The sequence below is a fragment of the Bufo bufo genome, chromosome 3, assembly GCF_905171765.1.
Source record: "Bufo bufo chromosome 3, aBufBuf1.1, whole genome shotgun sequence".
NCBI lineage: Eukaryota > Metazoa > Chordata > Amphibia > Anura > Bufonidae > Bufo > Bufo bufo.
This window is the reverse complement of record NC_053391.1, coordinates 456,974,278-456,990,269: the sequence shown is the minus strand read 5'-3', so window position 1 is coordinate 456,990,269 and position 15,992 is coordinate 456,974,278. Positions and strand designations below refer to the sequence as shown.

Genomic DNA, 15,992 nt, shown 5'->3' with positions numbered 1-15,992 from the left:
AGGGCCTTCACTTGAGGGCATGGTTTTTGAAAGGTCTCTTCTGATTCGGAAGGGGCTATCGGGTTCTGTAGTCTCTACCTTATTAAAGAGTAGGAAGAAAGTGACTACAGGCATATATGCTAGAGTATGGTCGGTATTCTTTAAGTTTTTAGGGGTTCCTCCTTCCCCTTCCTGTCAGCTTAACATTCCAAGGATATTAGTACCTTAAGGACCTTAGTTCCCATTTCAGCCCCAAGTGTCCTGTTTGATTCAAGTTTGCCTGCACAACCTCTTATTGCTAGATTTTGTAAGGCTGTTGCTAGAAACACCCCGGCTAGGGTCGCAAGGGTCCCTCCTTGGGACCTTGGTCTGGTCCTTCAGGCCTTGGTTAAAGCGCCCTTTGAACCCCTCTCTGAAATCTCCATCTAGGTCCTAACATTAAAATGTGTCTTTTTAGTGGCCATCACATCAGCCATGAGATTGGGTGAAATGCAAGCTCTTTCCATTAACCCTCCTTACATGTCCATTCAGGAGGATAGGATTACCCTTGGTCCTGATCCAGCATTTCTCCCCAAGGTAGTTTCAGATTTTCACAAGGACCAGGAAGTAATTCTCCCTTCCTTTTGTGATAACCCTAGAAATCTGAAGGGGCCGAACTCAATCATTTGGATGTTAGGAGATGTGTGTTGGCTTATTTAGGGGCTACTAAAGGGTGGAGGAAAGCAACTTCCTTGTTTGTACAGTTTGCGGGCCCCAATAGAGGGAAATCAGCTAGTAAGAATTCCTTAGCCAGGTGGAAAAGGCAGGCTGTTTAGCTTATGTTTCCCTGCAGAAGCCGGTTCCCCTAGGATGGTCGGCTTACTCAACAAGAGCGGTGGCGACTTCTTGGGCAGAGAGAGCAGAAGCTTCAATTCAAGACATCTGCAAAGCCACAACTTGGTCATCTCCATTGGCCTTCTATAAGCACTATAGATTGGATCTTTCCTCTTCTTCTAATTTGTCCTTTGGTCGTAAGGTTCTTCAGGCTGTGGTCCCACCCTGATTCTTTCTCTGGAATCTCTCCTGATGCTGTCATGGACAATCGGGAAAAATGATAATTACACATTACAGCACCCCTATTTTTTCCACCCTTCTGCTTCGGTGTTGGTGACGGTTCTTGGGTATGCAGAGATAGATATATATATATATATATATATATATATATATATATACATACATACATACACACACACACTTAAACAGTCAAGCAAACAGGAATAGTAGGATGATTGGATTATGGGAGAGGCTCCTCCTTTTTTATACCTGTGGGTTTCCTGTCCTGGGAAGCGGACACCCTGACCCGATGTGGTCATGGACTCTGGAAAATCAAATTACCGGTGAGTGTAATTATCATTTTCAGAGCAGGTTTTTAGATTGTGGAATATAACATTTTTTCTATTCACTGACTGCATGCAAACATTTGGAAAACTTAACAATTGGAACACAAAGTAACAGCAAACTTACCAGAATCCTTGTAATACCCAAGACACAGTACATATAACAAAGAAAGTGACGCCAGAGGCCAATGCTACACAGTGTTACTGTACCTGGAATTGATAGGTCGTACAGAGGAATATCCCACAGCTCTTCACACAGATGGGACATCCATTGTTGGTTCTCAGTCATTTGTCTGGAACGTTTCTCTTCCATTTTGTAGCTGTACTAGACCCTGAAATTATAGAAAATTATTGGAATGCCTTTTTGATAAAAAAAAAAAAAAAAAATGATATATATTTTGTGAGGCAGTGACAGGCCTCACGGCTGCTAGGGGAGAGATATGGCAGGAGTTTCCATTTCTTTGCTGTCAATCAGCAGGTCAGAGGCCGCACCAGGTGGAACAATCAGTCTGGGATAAGAGCCCAGTCCAGACTGTTAGGAGGGGGAAGAGTCTGTGTGCAGCAGAGGCCTGGGAAGGCTCTGTACAGGTGGGCTCAGCCGAGCTGGCTGAGGGGCCACGGGGCTAGGTGTTAGCCCGAACTTTGGGGGCCACAATCCCCCAAAAGGTACTGGACTTTGTTACAGCCTGGAAGTGCTGGATTGTTAGGCTGGGAAAAGCCGGATGTTCTTCCCGTGTGTGAATGGGGCTTTCAGTGAGGTAGGGAGTCCTCATGTTTAGTTAGAGCCCAGCCGGGCAGATGTTTTATTTGCATTGTTTGTTTTGGTTTTGCCGAGGTGCCAAATAAAAGCAATGTTTGGCCCCTAACCCGGTGGTCGATGAACATCATTGTAAGAATGACCCCCGAATAAGAGGCGATCCCTAACAATATATATATAACATAGGCTGTACATGGAGAAAATAAAGGTGACAAAAAAGCAAAAACAAATTTACTTAAAGTGTTTGACTGAACTAGGGATCGACCGATTATCGGAGTTACCGATATTCATTATTTTCAAAGTTATCGGTATCGGCATCTAACCTTGCCGATAATGCTTCCAGCGCGCTATCACAGAACATGAGCGCGCTGCTGTCAGCGCGCTCATGTTCCCTCAGCAGCACAGGGGAGAAGGAGTCATTCTCTCCCTCCCCCTGTGCCACGCTGCCAATGATGAGAGATGGGAGGAGGAGGGGCGGGCGCACTTTCATGGGTCCAAACATAATAAACTAAGTAGCAGAACATGTAAGGGTAATGCAGGGATGTCCCTGCACCTATTATTTCTGTCCGGCGCTCCGTTGCGCCGCTGTGGCTTCCATTACCTTCTCCTGCCCTGTATGCTAATCACTAGCATCGGAACACCAGGGAGGTGACATCAGCTTCTGTCCCTGGGCGTTCCTTCTCCCTGGCTGTAGCGCTGTCCAATCGCAATGCACAGCCAGGGAGAGAGGAAAAAATAAAAAAAATAACACACCTCACCTTCTCTCCCTGGACTGGACAGCGCTACAGCCAGGGAGAAGGAATGCCCAGGGAGAGAAGCTGATGTCACCTCCCTGGTGTTCTGATGTTAATGATTAGCATACAGGGCAGAAGAAGGTAACTGGGGCCACAGCGGCGCAATGGAGCGCTGGACAGAAATAATACTAAGTGCAGGGACATCCCTGCATTAACCCTGCTACTTAGTTTATTATGTTTGGACCCATGAAAGGTCCTCTTTAACGTTTAATACAAATACAGGAGGCTGGGTGGAGAATCACACAGCCGTCACCCAGCCTCTATGAAAGGAAGCTGCGATCAGCGGCAGTTAACCCCTCAGGTGGCGCAGTACGCCCCCCCCCCCCTCCCTCTAGTATTAAAATCGTTGGTGGCAGTGGCCACAGGGTGCCCTTCCCTCCTCTTCATTGGTGGCAGTGGCAGCTTCTAATCGGAGCCCCAGCAGTGTAATCCTGGGACTCCGATTGGTTACCATGGCAGCCAGGATGCTACTGAAGCCCTGGCTGCCATAGTCAGCTCCCTGCTGCTGTGTGCACAGAGCACAGGGCAGCAGGGAGTGTGTGAAATCCTATTCACCCTAATAGAGCTCTATCAGGGTTAATAGGACAAGGGATCAAAAGATCCCAGGTTCTAGCCCCTAAAAGGGGGAAATAGTTATTAAATAAAAAAATGAATAAAAAGAACACCAAAATATTAAGTATAAATCACCCCCTTTCCCAATTTTACATATAAAATATATAAACAATAAATAAATCACATATTGCCACGTCCGAAAAGTCCAAACTATTAAAATGTTTTTTTTGTTTTTTTTAAATCTCCTATGTGGTGAACGCTGTAACAAAAAGGAAAATGCACAGAATATTGGTATAAGTTATCGGCCTGAAATTTCACAGGTTATCAGTATCAGCTCAATTTTTTTAAATATATTATATAATATATATTATAGTAAGGCAGCTCTCACCTGCGTTGATTACAATCACCCTTTGTGCACGGATGCCGCACCTGGATGTGGTAAAGTCCAGAAAATTACAAAGAAGATATCCAGCTCAATTCAGGTGAAGTTATGGTTGACTTTTATTCCAGCGTTAAAAATCCGTAATGCAAGTATACATCTACGTGTTTCAGACCTCTTAAATATATGGGTCCTTCCTCATGACAAGCATGAATATGAAATGGAAGCACCTCCACATATATCCTAAACTAACCCCAGGTTGATACCTATCACCTGGGAGGAGGAGACATCAGGAGGCGGTTCCATACAAATTAAATGGGTTAAAAAACCTACAAGCCAAAACATGAAAAACCAGTGGAAAGAGGTTGAGGTATAAATTCTAACACTAAAACAATAGTGATGAATGGGATTCAGTGTTTATAAAATAATCAACATAGGGACACATAGAAATAAAAGGAAATATATATAGCATATAATCAGTATTGCAAATTAATTGTAGGTCCAACAGAATGGGCAGCACATTGAACCCATTTCATAAGTGGTCAGAAACTTGTAAATGACTCATGAAAGAATAAAGTTACGTTAAAACCAAGCACACTATTGTTTTTCTTGTGAAATTCCCAATAAGTTTGATGTGTCACATGACCCTCTTCCTATTGAAAAAACAAAATGGCCGACTTCCAAATGGCCACCATGGTCACCACCCATCTTGAAAAGTTTCCCCCCTCACATATACTAATGTGCCACAAACAGGAAGTTAATATCACCAACCATTCCCATCTTATTAAGGTGTATCCATATAAATGGCCCACCCTGTAATATATATATATTTATAATATCAATATCTGTCGATCCCTAGACTAAACATCAATATGTCCACATACACTACTCACAAAAAGTTAGGGATATTTGGCTTTCGGGTGAAATTTATGGAAAAAACTTAAAAAGTTCATGATACAGTGATATTATATCATGAAAGTAGGGCTCTTAAGCATTAGCATGCAATGGTGACTTCCTCAGCTCAAACAATTTATTGAAACAAAAGTCAACAACAGTGGTGGATACACCCCACATAAAATGTCAGTGTCTCAATAACTGGTCAAGCTGTAGTTGATTCTCAAGGCCACATGACAACGACTTCTTATGCTGTTCACAAGTCGACTTATTGTATGCTGAGGCATGGCATCCCACTCTTCATGAAGGGCGGCGCTCAAGTCATTGAGGTTCTGGGGTACAGAGTTACGAGCCTCTACACGACGACTATGCTGATCCCATAGGTTTTCAATGGGACTCAGGTCTGGAGAAAGTGCAGGCCACTCCACTTGAGGTACCCCAGTCTCCAGCAGCCATTCCCAACCTCAATAAGCTGGCGCATTGTCATCCATGAAGGTGAAAATGAAGATTACTTACGGATAATTGGATTTTCCTGAACCCCCCTAAAGACAGGAAACCTGAGGTACAAAAAGGCAGAGACTCCTCTCTGCCTCCAGTATGACATTTCCAAGGGATTTGAGGAACTCCGCTGCGTAAGTTAGTATATACACTCACCTAAAGAATTATTAGGAACACCTGTTCTATTTCTCATTAATGCAATTGTTGACTAGATAAATCACATGGCAGTTGCTTCAATGGATTTAGGGGTGTGGTCCTGGTCAAGACAATCTCCTGAACTCCAAACTGAATGTCAGAATGGGAAAGAAAGGAGATTTAAGCAATTTTGAGCGTGGCATGGTTGTTGGTGCCAGATCTGAGTATTTCACAATCTGCTCAGTTACTGTGATTTTCACGCACAACCATTTCTAGGGTTTACAAAGAATGGTGTAAAAAGGGAAAAACATCCAGTATGCGGCAGTCCTGTGGGCAAAAATGCCTTGTGGATGCTAGAGGTCAGAGGAGAATGGGCAGACTGATTCAAGCTGATAGAAGAGCAACGTTGACTGAAAAAACCACTCGTTACAACCGAGGTATGCAGCAAAGCATTTGTGAAGCCACAACACGCACAACCTTGAGGCGGATGGGCTACAACAGCAAAAGACCTCACCGGGTACCACTCATCTCCACTACAAATAGGAAAAAGAGGCTACAATTTGCACGAGCTCACCAAAATTGGACTGTTGAAGACTGGAAAAATGTTGCCTGGTCTGAGGAGTCTCGATTTCTTTTGAGACATTCAAATGGTTGAGTCCGAATTTGGCGTAAACAGAATGAGAACATGTATCCATCCTCTGATGGCTACTTCCAGCAGGATAATGCACCATGTCACAAAGCTCGAATCATTTCAAATTGGTTTCTTGAACATGACAATGAGTTCACTGTACTAAAATGGCCCCCACAGTCACCAGATCTCAACCTAATAGAGCATCTTTGGGATGTGGTGGAAAGGGAGCTTCGTGCCCTGGATGTCCATCCCTCAAATCTCCATCAACTGCAAGATGCCATCCTATCAATATGGGCCAACATTTTTAAAGAATGCTATCAGCACCTTGTTGAATCAATGTCATGTAGAATTAAGGCCGTTCTGAAGGCAAAAGGGGGTCCAACACCGTATTAGTATGGTGTTCCTAATAATTCTTTAGGTGAGTGTATATATATATTTTTTTTCATTTTTTCTTGCAACACCCATGAATAAACCACTAACACCCAAAAAAAAGGGAAGGGAAAAATAAGAGTGCTGTCGTGGGTTCAGGAAAATCCAATTACCCGTAAGTAATCTTCATTTTACCCCTCACCCACAACAGCACAGAGAGAGACCGAGACAGAGAGAGAGGAAAACCAGACCGCTGCTCTACAGATATCTTCAATAGAAACTGACGCTTTCTCAGCCCAAGATGTAGAGATAGCCCATAGAGTGTGCATGGAGATTTTCAGGAGGCTTCTTCCCCGAAGAGGAGTATGCCAGGGATATAGCAGAAGTAATGCATCGAGCCAGTCTTTTTGGAAGCTTGATGTCCTTGATTTCTTCCCTGAAAAAGAACAAATATCGAGGAGGACCTTCTCCAATCTCTAATCTTACTTAAATACTGAATGAGACATCTTCTGACATCCAAACAGTGGAAGACCTCTTCCTTTTCTGAAGACGGATTATCATAAAGAGGAGGGAAGAATAATCTCCTGGGATCTATGAAATTTTGGGGCCACTTTTGGAATGAATGCGGGGTCAGGTTTAATAATGACCATCATGTAGAATGGAAGTGTAAGGTTGATTGATGAAGATCGCCTGAAGCTCACTAATTCTACGGGCCAATGTCAAGGCCACCAACAGACATAATTTAAGCGACAAGATTTTTATAGGGATCTATATACACTGCTCAAAAAAATAAAGGGAACACTTAAACAACACAATGTAACTCCAAGTCAATCACACTTCTGTGAAATCAAACTGTCCACTTAGGAAGCAACACTGAGTGACAATCAATTTCACATGCTGTTGTGCAAATGGGATAGACAGCAGGTGGAAATTATAGGCAATTAGCAAGACACCCCTAATAAAGGAGTGGTTCTGCAGGTGGTGACCACAGATCACTTCAGTTCCTATGCTTCCTGGCTGATGATTTGGTCACTTTTGAATGCTGGCGGTGCTTTCACTCTAGTGGTAGCATGAGACGGAGTCTACAACCCACACAAGTGGCTCAGGTAGTGCAGCTTATCCAGGATGGCACATCAATGTGAGCTGTGGCAAGAAGGTTTGCTGTGTCTGTCAGCGTAGTGTCCAGAGCATGGAGGCGCTACCAGGAGACAGGCCAGTACATCAGGAGACGTGGAGGAGGCCGTAGGAGGGCAACAACCCAGCAGCAGGACCGCTACCTCCGCCTTTGTGCAAGGAGCAACAGGAGGAGCACTGCCAGAGCCCTGCAAAATGACCTCCAGCAGGCCACAAATGTGCATGTGTCTGCTCAAACGGTCAGAAACAGACTCCATGAGGGTGATATGAGGGCCCAACGTCCACAGGTGGGGGTTGTGCTTACAGCCCAACACCGTGCAGGACGTTTGGCATTTTCCAGAGAACACCAAGATTGGCAAATTCGCCACTGGCGCCCTGTGCTCTTTACAGATGAAAGCAGGTTCACACTGAGCACATGTGACAGACGTGACAGAGTCTTGAGACGCCGTGGAGAACGTTCTGTTGCCTGCAACATCCTCCAGCATGACCGGTTTGGCATTGGGTCAGTAATGGTGTGGGTGGCATTTCTTTGGAGGGCCGCACAGCTCTCCATGTGCTCGCCAGAGGTAGCCTGACTGCCATTAGATACCGAGATGAGATCCTCAGACCCCTTGTGAGACCATATGCTGGTGCGGTTGGCCCTGGGTTCCTCCTAATTCAAGACAATGCTAGACCTCATGTGGCTGGAGTGTGTCAGCAGTTCCTGCAAGACGAAGGCATTGATGCTATGGACTGGCCCGCCTGTTCCCCAGACCTGAATCCAATTGAGCACATCTGGGACATCATGTCTCACTCTATCCACCAACGTCACGTTGCACCACAGACTGTCCAGGAGTTGGCAGATGCTTTAGTCCAGGTCTGGGAAGAGATCCCTCAGGAGACCGTCCGCCACCTCATCAGGAGCATGCACAGGCGTTGTAGGGAGGTCATACAGGCACGTGGAAGCCACACACACTACTGAGACTCATTTTGACTTGTTTTAAGGACATTACATCAAAGTTGGATCAGCCTGTAGTGTGTTTTTCCACTTTAATTTTGAGTGTGACTCCAAATCCAGACCTCCATGGGTTGAAAAGTTTGATTTCCATTTTTTAATTTTTGTGTGATTTTGTTGTCAGCACATTCAAATATGTAAAGAACAAAGTATTTCAGAAGAATATTTAATTAATTCAGATCTAGAATGTGTTATTTTTGTGTTCCCTTTATTTTTTTGAGCAGTGTATATTGCATAATCCAGGTATTGGAAGCTAAACCATCATTAAAGAATGCCGATAAAGCTGAAACCAGGGGGGGAAGAGACCGGAAGGTTATTAAACTGCAGATCTGCAAAGGACAAGAACTTTCGCCAGGTTCTAGCATAAATTGACAGTGACTACCTTCCTACTTTTTAAAAGGGTGTTAGTCAGATTAGTAGAAAAACTCCTGTTCTTTAAAGGCTGCCTTTTAAGTTCCAAGCCGTCAGGTGGAGATTGTCCAACTGAGGATGGAATACTGGACCCTAAAAGAGAAGACCGCAAGTTGCTGGGAGCACCCAAGGATCTGAAATCGACAATCTTCTCAGCCACGTGAACCATGGCCTTCTTGGCCAAAACGGGGCGATTAATATTATTCTCGACTGATCCTGTCTGACTTTCTTTAGCACTCGAGGAATCAGAGGAAATGGAGCAAAGGCGTAGGCCAGACAAAAATCCCACCTGTGGAGAAAGGCATCCCTCTGGAGACAGGGTGAGGAAACACACACCCCTTTCCCCTTTCTGTACTGTGGCAAACAGATCTATACAGGGAAGACCCCAGATGTCTACTATCTGATTGAAAATCCTAGGATCCAGACACCATTCCCCCAGGGAAATTAGATGGCGGCTCAAAAAGTCTGCATGAATATTTTCTTTCCCCTTGATGTGGACTGCTGAAATTGACCTGCATTTCTATTCTACTATCTGGAAAATGGAACTGAGTATTAGCATCAAATCCTGACTCTTGGTCCCCCCCTGCTTGTTTATGTATGACACTACCGTTGTATTATCTGACATTATCCTCAAATCTTTGTCTATACACAATGGCAGAGCTCCTAGAATCGCATATTTCACCGCCATTAATTCTTTCATATTGAAAGAAGCTCTCTTTAGAGTTTCCTCCCAACGCCCCTGCAAGGAACAATTCTGAATGTGGGCTCCCCAGCCCCAGGGACTTGCGTCTGTTGTTGAACAAACCAAATCCTTCTTTAACCACAGAAGTTCCTGGTTTAGATGGCGACTTCCAACCACCATCTCAGGTTGAGCAAGGTCTGCGTAGAGATTTCTATCTTAATTTCTAGGAGTTGCTTCCCCCTCTGCCAGGCCTCTAGAATCTCCCACTGAAGATCTCTTGAGTGAAACAAGGCCCATGTGACTGCTGGGATGCAGGAGGTTAAACTCCCCAGGATCGACATACCCTTTCTTAACGTAATTTGTGGATGATATATTAAATTCCATATTTTCCGCATCATGTTGACCATCTTCTCTTCTGGCAAAAAACATTTCTGGTCTCTGGAGTCCAAGATTAGCCCTAGGAACTGCTGGCGTTAAAGAGGTTCTGGCTTTGATTTTCTTTCGTTCAAGATCCATCCCAATTTCTTCAGGATCTGAATTACATCTTGAACTGCTATTCTGCAGGCCTTCACCGTTCCTGCTACAATTAGAAAATCGTTGAGATCGGGAGAAGGATATTTTATTAATTCCCTAATACGTGCCGACATCTCCGCCACCACCTTGGTGAATACTCTGGGAGCCATCGCTAGACCAAAAGAAAGGGCTTGGAACTGCCAGTGATTCATTACCCTTTCTATCTCTATTGCTATCCTTAAGTATTTCTGGTGTTCCTGATGGATTGGAACATGAAGGTAAGCATCCTTCAAGCCTAGCACTGCCATGAAACATCCTGGAAATAAGTTTATTGTCAACCTGATAGTTTCCATTCTGAACTTCTTCTGCAAAAGGAACTGATTTAGTCTTTCAGAACCATAATAAATTTAAAGAACCATCTGGGTTTTTTTTTTTTACTAAGAAAAGAGGAGAATAAAACCCTCTCCCTCTTGACCCTCTGGTACTGGTGCCAAAACTTCCTTTTCTATTAAAGACAGAACTTCTGATACTATAACCCTTCCTTCCTTTTGCGTTGATCTTGTAATTACGAATCTTGAAGGGGGGAGTTGAATGAAATTCCATTTTTAATCCGTGACTCAGTGTCCAGAATTCAAGGACTGCTGGAAATTTTGCTGTATGAAGGAAGAAACGCTTTCAGTCTTCCTCCTACATGGTCCCTGGCGTCATTGCTGACCCGTTTTCTTCTCTCCTCTAACCTGCTTGTTAAAGAAACCTCTTCCTCCTTCCCTTCGGGATCTAGTTTTGAAAGGTCTGTCTTATTTATTTTTTTCTCTATTGGTCCGAAAGGAACGGAAGGAGCAAAAAGGGCGACTTGACCTTTCTCTAGAAGAAAAAACACCTTGTGCTGGAAACTTTTTCTGTCTGTCTGCTGCTTTTTCCAGCAACTCTTCCAGTGCTGACCCAAATAAATATTCCCCTTCACAGGGTATTGCACATAACCTTTTCTTTGACTGGAGATAGCCACTCCAATACTTTAACCATAATGCTCTGCGCGTAGAATTTGTTAACCCTGCCACGCGAGCGGATAATCTTATAGCATCCGCAGAAGCGTCTGCCAAAAAAATCCACAGCTTTTTTAATAATCGGAAGACTGGCCAGTATATCCTCTCTAGGACTTTTGTTTTTTAGCCGTTCTTCCAAATCAGACAACCATATTATAAGAGATCTCGCGGTGCATGTTGAGGCAATAGATGGCTGAAGCAGATGCTTCCCAAGCTTCTTTTAAGAATCCCTCAGCTTTTTTATCTAAAGGATCTTTCAAAGAACCCAGATCTTCAAAACGGAAGGGATGACTTCTTCGCTTCTTTAGATATGGCCACATCTATCTTGGGAGCTTTATTTCAATTTGCGGCTATCTCATCTTAAAAGGGGCATTTCCTTTTTAGATTCTTTGAAATAAATACTCTTGTTTGGTTAACGCCATTCCTCCTTAATTAAAGCTGACACATTTTTATGAACTGGAAAGGATCTGACCTCTCTTGTTTGTAGTCCCCCAAACATAATATCCTGCACCGACTGACTCTTTGACATCCTCTATCCACATTGTGGCTTTTATTGCCTTTAAAAGCTCTTTTAATTTCATTCTCTTCGGAGTCAGAAGAAAGAGATGAAGCCCCCGAATCCAAGGATTGGATATCCTCACCCTCTTCTGCATCTTAGGAAACAATTTTTGACTCCTTATCCTTCTTTCTTATTTTTGATTCTTTTGAAGTATCGTCTTTAGAGGATAAAAGATGCATTTATTTCTGCTCAGAGGAAATTTTGTAGACAATTATAAAAGGATCGCGACTCTTTTGCAACAGTTTCATCAATACACTGTTGACATAATCTTTTCCCATAGCCAGACCCCAGGGCACATCTACACAAGGCACATTCCTTATGGCGTCTTTTAGATACAGCCTTCTTAGGTTTCTCCTGCAACAACACATATATAAATCTACATCAAGAAGATGGACCTGAACACATGGCTTAAGAAGTCTCTCACCCCTCCTTGGTACCAAGGCCGGGTTGGACACTGGTTCCTCTGCTGCATCCTCTCTTTCTTCTTCCATCGTGCCACTGCGTTCACTAGACCACTCTATGTCCTGTCCTCTGCAGCCCCACACGAGCAAATAACGCCGGCAGCACACTTCTGGGATCAAGTGTATTTAAAAACACTCCCCCTCTGCACGTAATGCACTCCTCCCCTACGTGCACTCCAAGCCTCACTTTGAAACCGGAAGCGGTGATCACGTGAGTGGAGCCGAGGCTCCTCCCCCCGGCCGACATCTTCTGAATCCAGCCGCGCGAGCAATGCTTACTGGTGCTCGTTATCGCACCGAAGCATCATGACCCAAGCGTTCAGGAGAGCTTTGCCATCGCGCCTCTGCAAGCCCCACCACGCACACTGTGCCACACCAGAATGGGGACCACAGGGAAAACAGGGCAGCCCAGGGAGAGGAGGACGAACTACAGGTTTCCCCTTTTTGTACCTCAGGTTTCCTGTCTTTGGGGGCGGATCCATCGTCTCTCCCGTGGTGCTGTCGTGGGTGAGGGGTAAATTAGGCCTGTGAGATTCATGCAGAGGCACAATGACTAGATTAATGATGGTATTCAAGTAGTATGGGCTTGTCACTGTACCATTCACAGACTGTAGGGCAGTTCTGTATTGACTAGACACACCTGCCCACACTGTAACACCACCACCAAAGGCTCGTCTGGTGACAACAGTGGCTGATGCATAGCACTCTCCTTGATGTCTCCAACATCGTTGGTGGCCATTATTTCTGCTCAGCGTGAATCGACTTTCATCTGTGAACAGCACTGAGGCCCACTGGTCCCTTGCTCCCTGGCCCATGCAAGACATTGAGGCCTGTGCCTGGTGTGTGGTCAGATACCCTTGCAGGTCAACTAGCACGCAGACCATGCTGATGTAAACGGTTTTGAATGGTCTGATGTGACACTTGGGTGCCTCTCACCTCCCTTAAATGTGCCTGTAGTTGTGTGACATTCATCATCTGGTTCCGCAGAGCATTGTACACAACGAACCGATCAGTGTGGGATGTGGTCAAAGGACGTCGACTCCTATGCCTTTCTGTGACTCTTCTAGTCTCTCTGTTGTAACCTGCTGATGACACTGACATTTTCAACTTTCAATGGGTCTACAAAAAATATGCACACAGTGTTGTCTGCATCTGTAGAGACAAAGTAGCAGGTCCAGCACTTAGGTCTTGGATAAAACCATAGATTTTTTTTATTTCAAATATCTTTTTTTTTTTTTTTTTTTTTTTTAAGATATTTGAAATAAAAATAAAAAAAAATCTATGGTTTTATCTAAGACCTAAGTGCTGGACCTGCTACTTTGTCTCTACAGATGCAGACAACACTGTGTGCACATTTTTTTGCAAAAGGGATTCGTTTGTTTTATGTCATGAATAAGGACTGAGTACAGTCCGAAACTCTAAAAAAAAAGTTCAAAATGGCACACAGCAGGACATCTCCCCACACCAGTCAACGAGTTTCGGACTGTACTCAGTCCTTATTCATGACATAAAACAAACGAATCCCTTTTGCAGAAAATGTGCACACAGTGATGTCAGCATCCGTATGTCCGTTCTGTAGCCCCGCAAAAAGGATAGAACATGTCCTATTCTTGTCCGTTTTGCAGAGATAGGCATTGTGTCAATGGATCTGCGAAATGTGGAACCGCAAAAACAGATAGTCGTCTGAATAAGCCCTAAGTCCCCAATCACACGAACGCATTTTTGGTCTGCATCCGATCTGCATTTTTTGCGGATAGGATGCTGTCACGCTTCGGTGTGGGAGGGAAACACCACACTGAGCATAAGAGGGAAGAGGGGGGACATAGAATCAGGCCCGAGAAATAGGGAAGGAAGATGGACACCTCCTAGTGAAAACCCTAACCAAAATCCTGACTGACTACCAGTATGAACAGACCCCAGAGGTAGGTGAGTTCATATGCAGGAATACCTAGAGTCCTATCTAGCCCTATAGGACCCTGGTACTAATGGCAGGGACGAGACTACCTAATACAAACAATAGGGAAATGCAACACACAGAACCCAAACAAAATACAAAAAGAGAAAGGAAAGACAACTTCAAAGGAGCTATGGAAGCACCAGGAACTCCGCCGAGATCCACACACCAGCAATACACAACTGAAACTATAAACTGCACAGCATTGTGGGAGAAGCAACAATAAATAAGGAAGGTTAAAGGGGTTCTGCAGCTTGTTTAAACTGATGATCTATCCTCTGGATAGATCATCAGCATCTGATCGGCGGGGGTCCGACACCAGCTGTTTGAGAAGGCAGCGGTGCTCCAGTAGCGCTACGGCCTTCTCACTGTTTACTGCAGGCCCAGTGACGCCATCAACTGGCCTGGGTGGGGCCAAGCGCCATTCAAGTGAACAGAGCTTAGCCGCGCCCAGGCCAGTTGATACTAATGGTGACATCACTGGGCCTGCGGTAAACAGTAAGAAGGTTGCAGCGCCGCTGCCTTCTCAAACAGCTGATCGGTGGGGGTCCCTGGTGTCGAACCCCTGCCGATCAGATGCTGATGATCTATCCAGAGGATAGATCATCAGTTTAAACAAACTGCAGAACCCCTTTAAATTACCACATTAGCAACACCTGAGGCAAGGGTTCTGGCCATTACCAGAACACAGACGCCTATTAATCCACAAGGAAAACATGTCAGATCAAACCACGTGTTGCCAGTCTCACTGATCTCCTGCCACGGGAAGGTCCGTGACAGATGCTGACTCATGGGTCCGCAAAAAATGTGCACATGGTGTTGTCCGCATCTGTATGTCCGTTCTAAAGCCCTGCAAAAAAGATACATGTCCTATTCTTGTCCTTTTTTCAGACAAGAATAAGCATTGTTACAATGGATCCACAGACAACAAAAAAAACAACAACAACAACAAAAAAAATAAAACACACTGATGCAACGCAGACGTCGCCTGTAATTTTTGCACATCCGCAAAATACATACGGTCGTGTGAATGTACCCTAAAACAATGACGTGTCAATAATGCCTAGGCTGCAGTGAGTGCTGTACATGCAGGTGCATACATTGCTGCTCCTGGTTCAGCTAAGCCCTGGCATAACGAATCGTTACCCTGTGCCAGGATTTAGCTGAGCTGGCCCCTGCCGGCGCCTACTTCATTTAACTAATAGCTCGGCATAGCACATCAGAGACTCTGAACCAATGTGCTATGGCAGGATTTAGCCTCGCTGAGAGGGCACAGCCAGAAGCAGAGATGTTCGCTGAATCGCCTCTTCCACTAGTACTGACAGAGGTGTACGGTTGTTTATGTTAGGGCTCATGCACACGACGTATGCGTTTTGTGTTCCGCAAAAAATACGGATGACGTCCGCGTGCGTTTCGTATTTTGCGGAATGGAACAGCTGGCCCCTAATAGAACAGTACTATCCTTGTCCGTAATGCGGACAATAATAGGACATGTTCTATTTTTTTGCGTAACGGAAATACGGAAACGGAATGCACACGGAGTAACTTACGTTTTTTTTGCGGACCCATTGAAATGAATGGTTCTGCAAAAAAACTAAACGGAACGTGTGCATGAGCCCTTATGTATATTCTGTTAACAATCCCATTGAACTCTATGGGGAAAACTACAGAAGGTGCGGAATCACACAAACAATTGAAATAATGCAGATTTTTAAATCCACACAGCCGGTCAATTTCCGCACCTTTGAAAAAAAAAAAAAAATAATAATAATAATAATAATAATAATAATAAATAAAAAAAGCAAAGTGTACATGAGATTTGTCAAATCTCATTCACTTTACATTTACTGCATCAGGGTGCATTCACATGACCGTAC

The 15,992-nt window shown here is 44.4% G+C and overlaps 1 protein-coding gene across 3 annotated transcripts in view; it reads right to left on the bottom strand.

Moving 5' to 3' along the window:
• Positions 1-15,992, bottom strand: part of PLCXD1 (phosphatidylinositol specific phospholipase C X domain containing 1) — a 46,134-nt gene that overhangs the window by 26,611 nt on the left and 3,531 nt on the right. For all 3 annotated transcript variants that reach the window (XM_040425157.1, XM_040425160.1, XM_040425158.1), the window contains exon 2: positions 1,566-1,687. In XM_040425157.1, coding sequence (XP_040281091.1) covers positions 1,566-1,668 — 103 coding nt within the window. In that variant the 5' untranslated portion in view covers positions 1,669-1,687. The remainder of the gene's footprint in view (positions 1-1,565; positions 1,688-15,992) is intronic.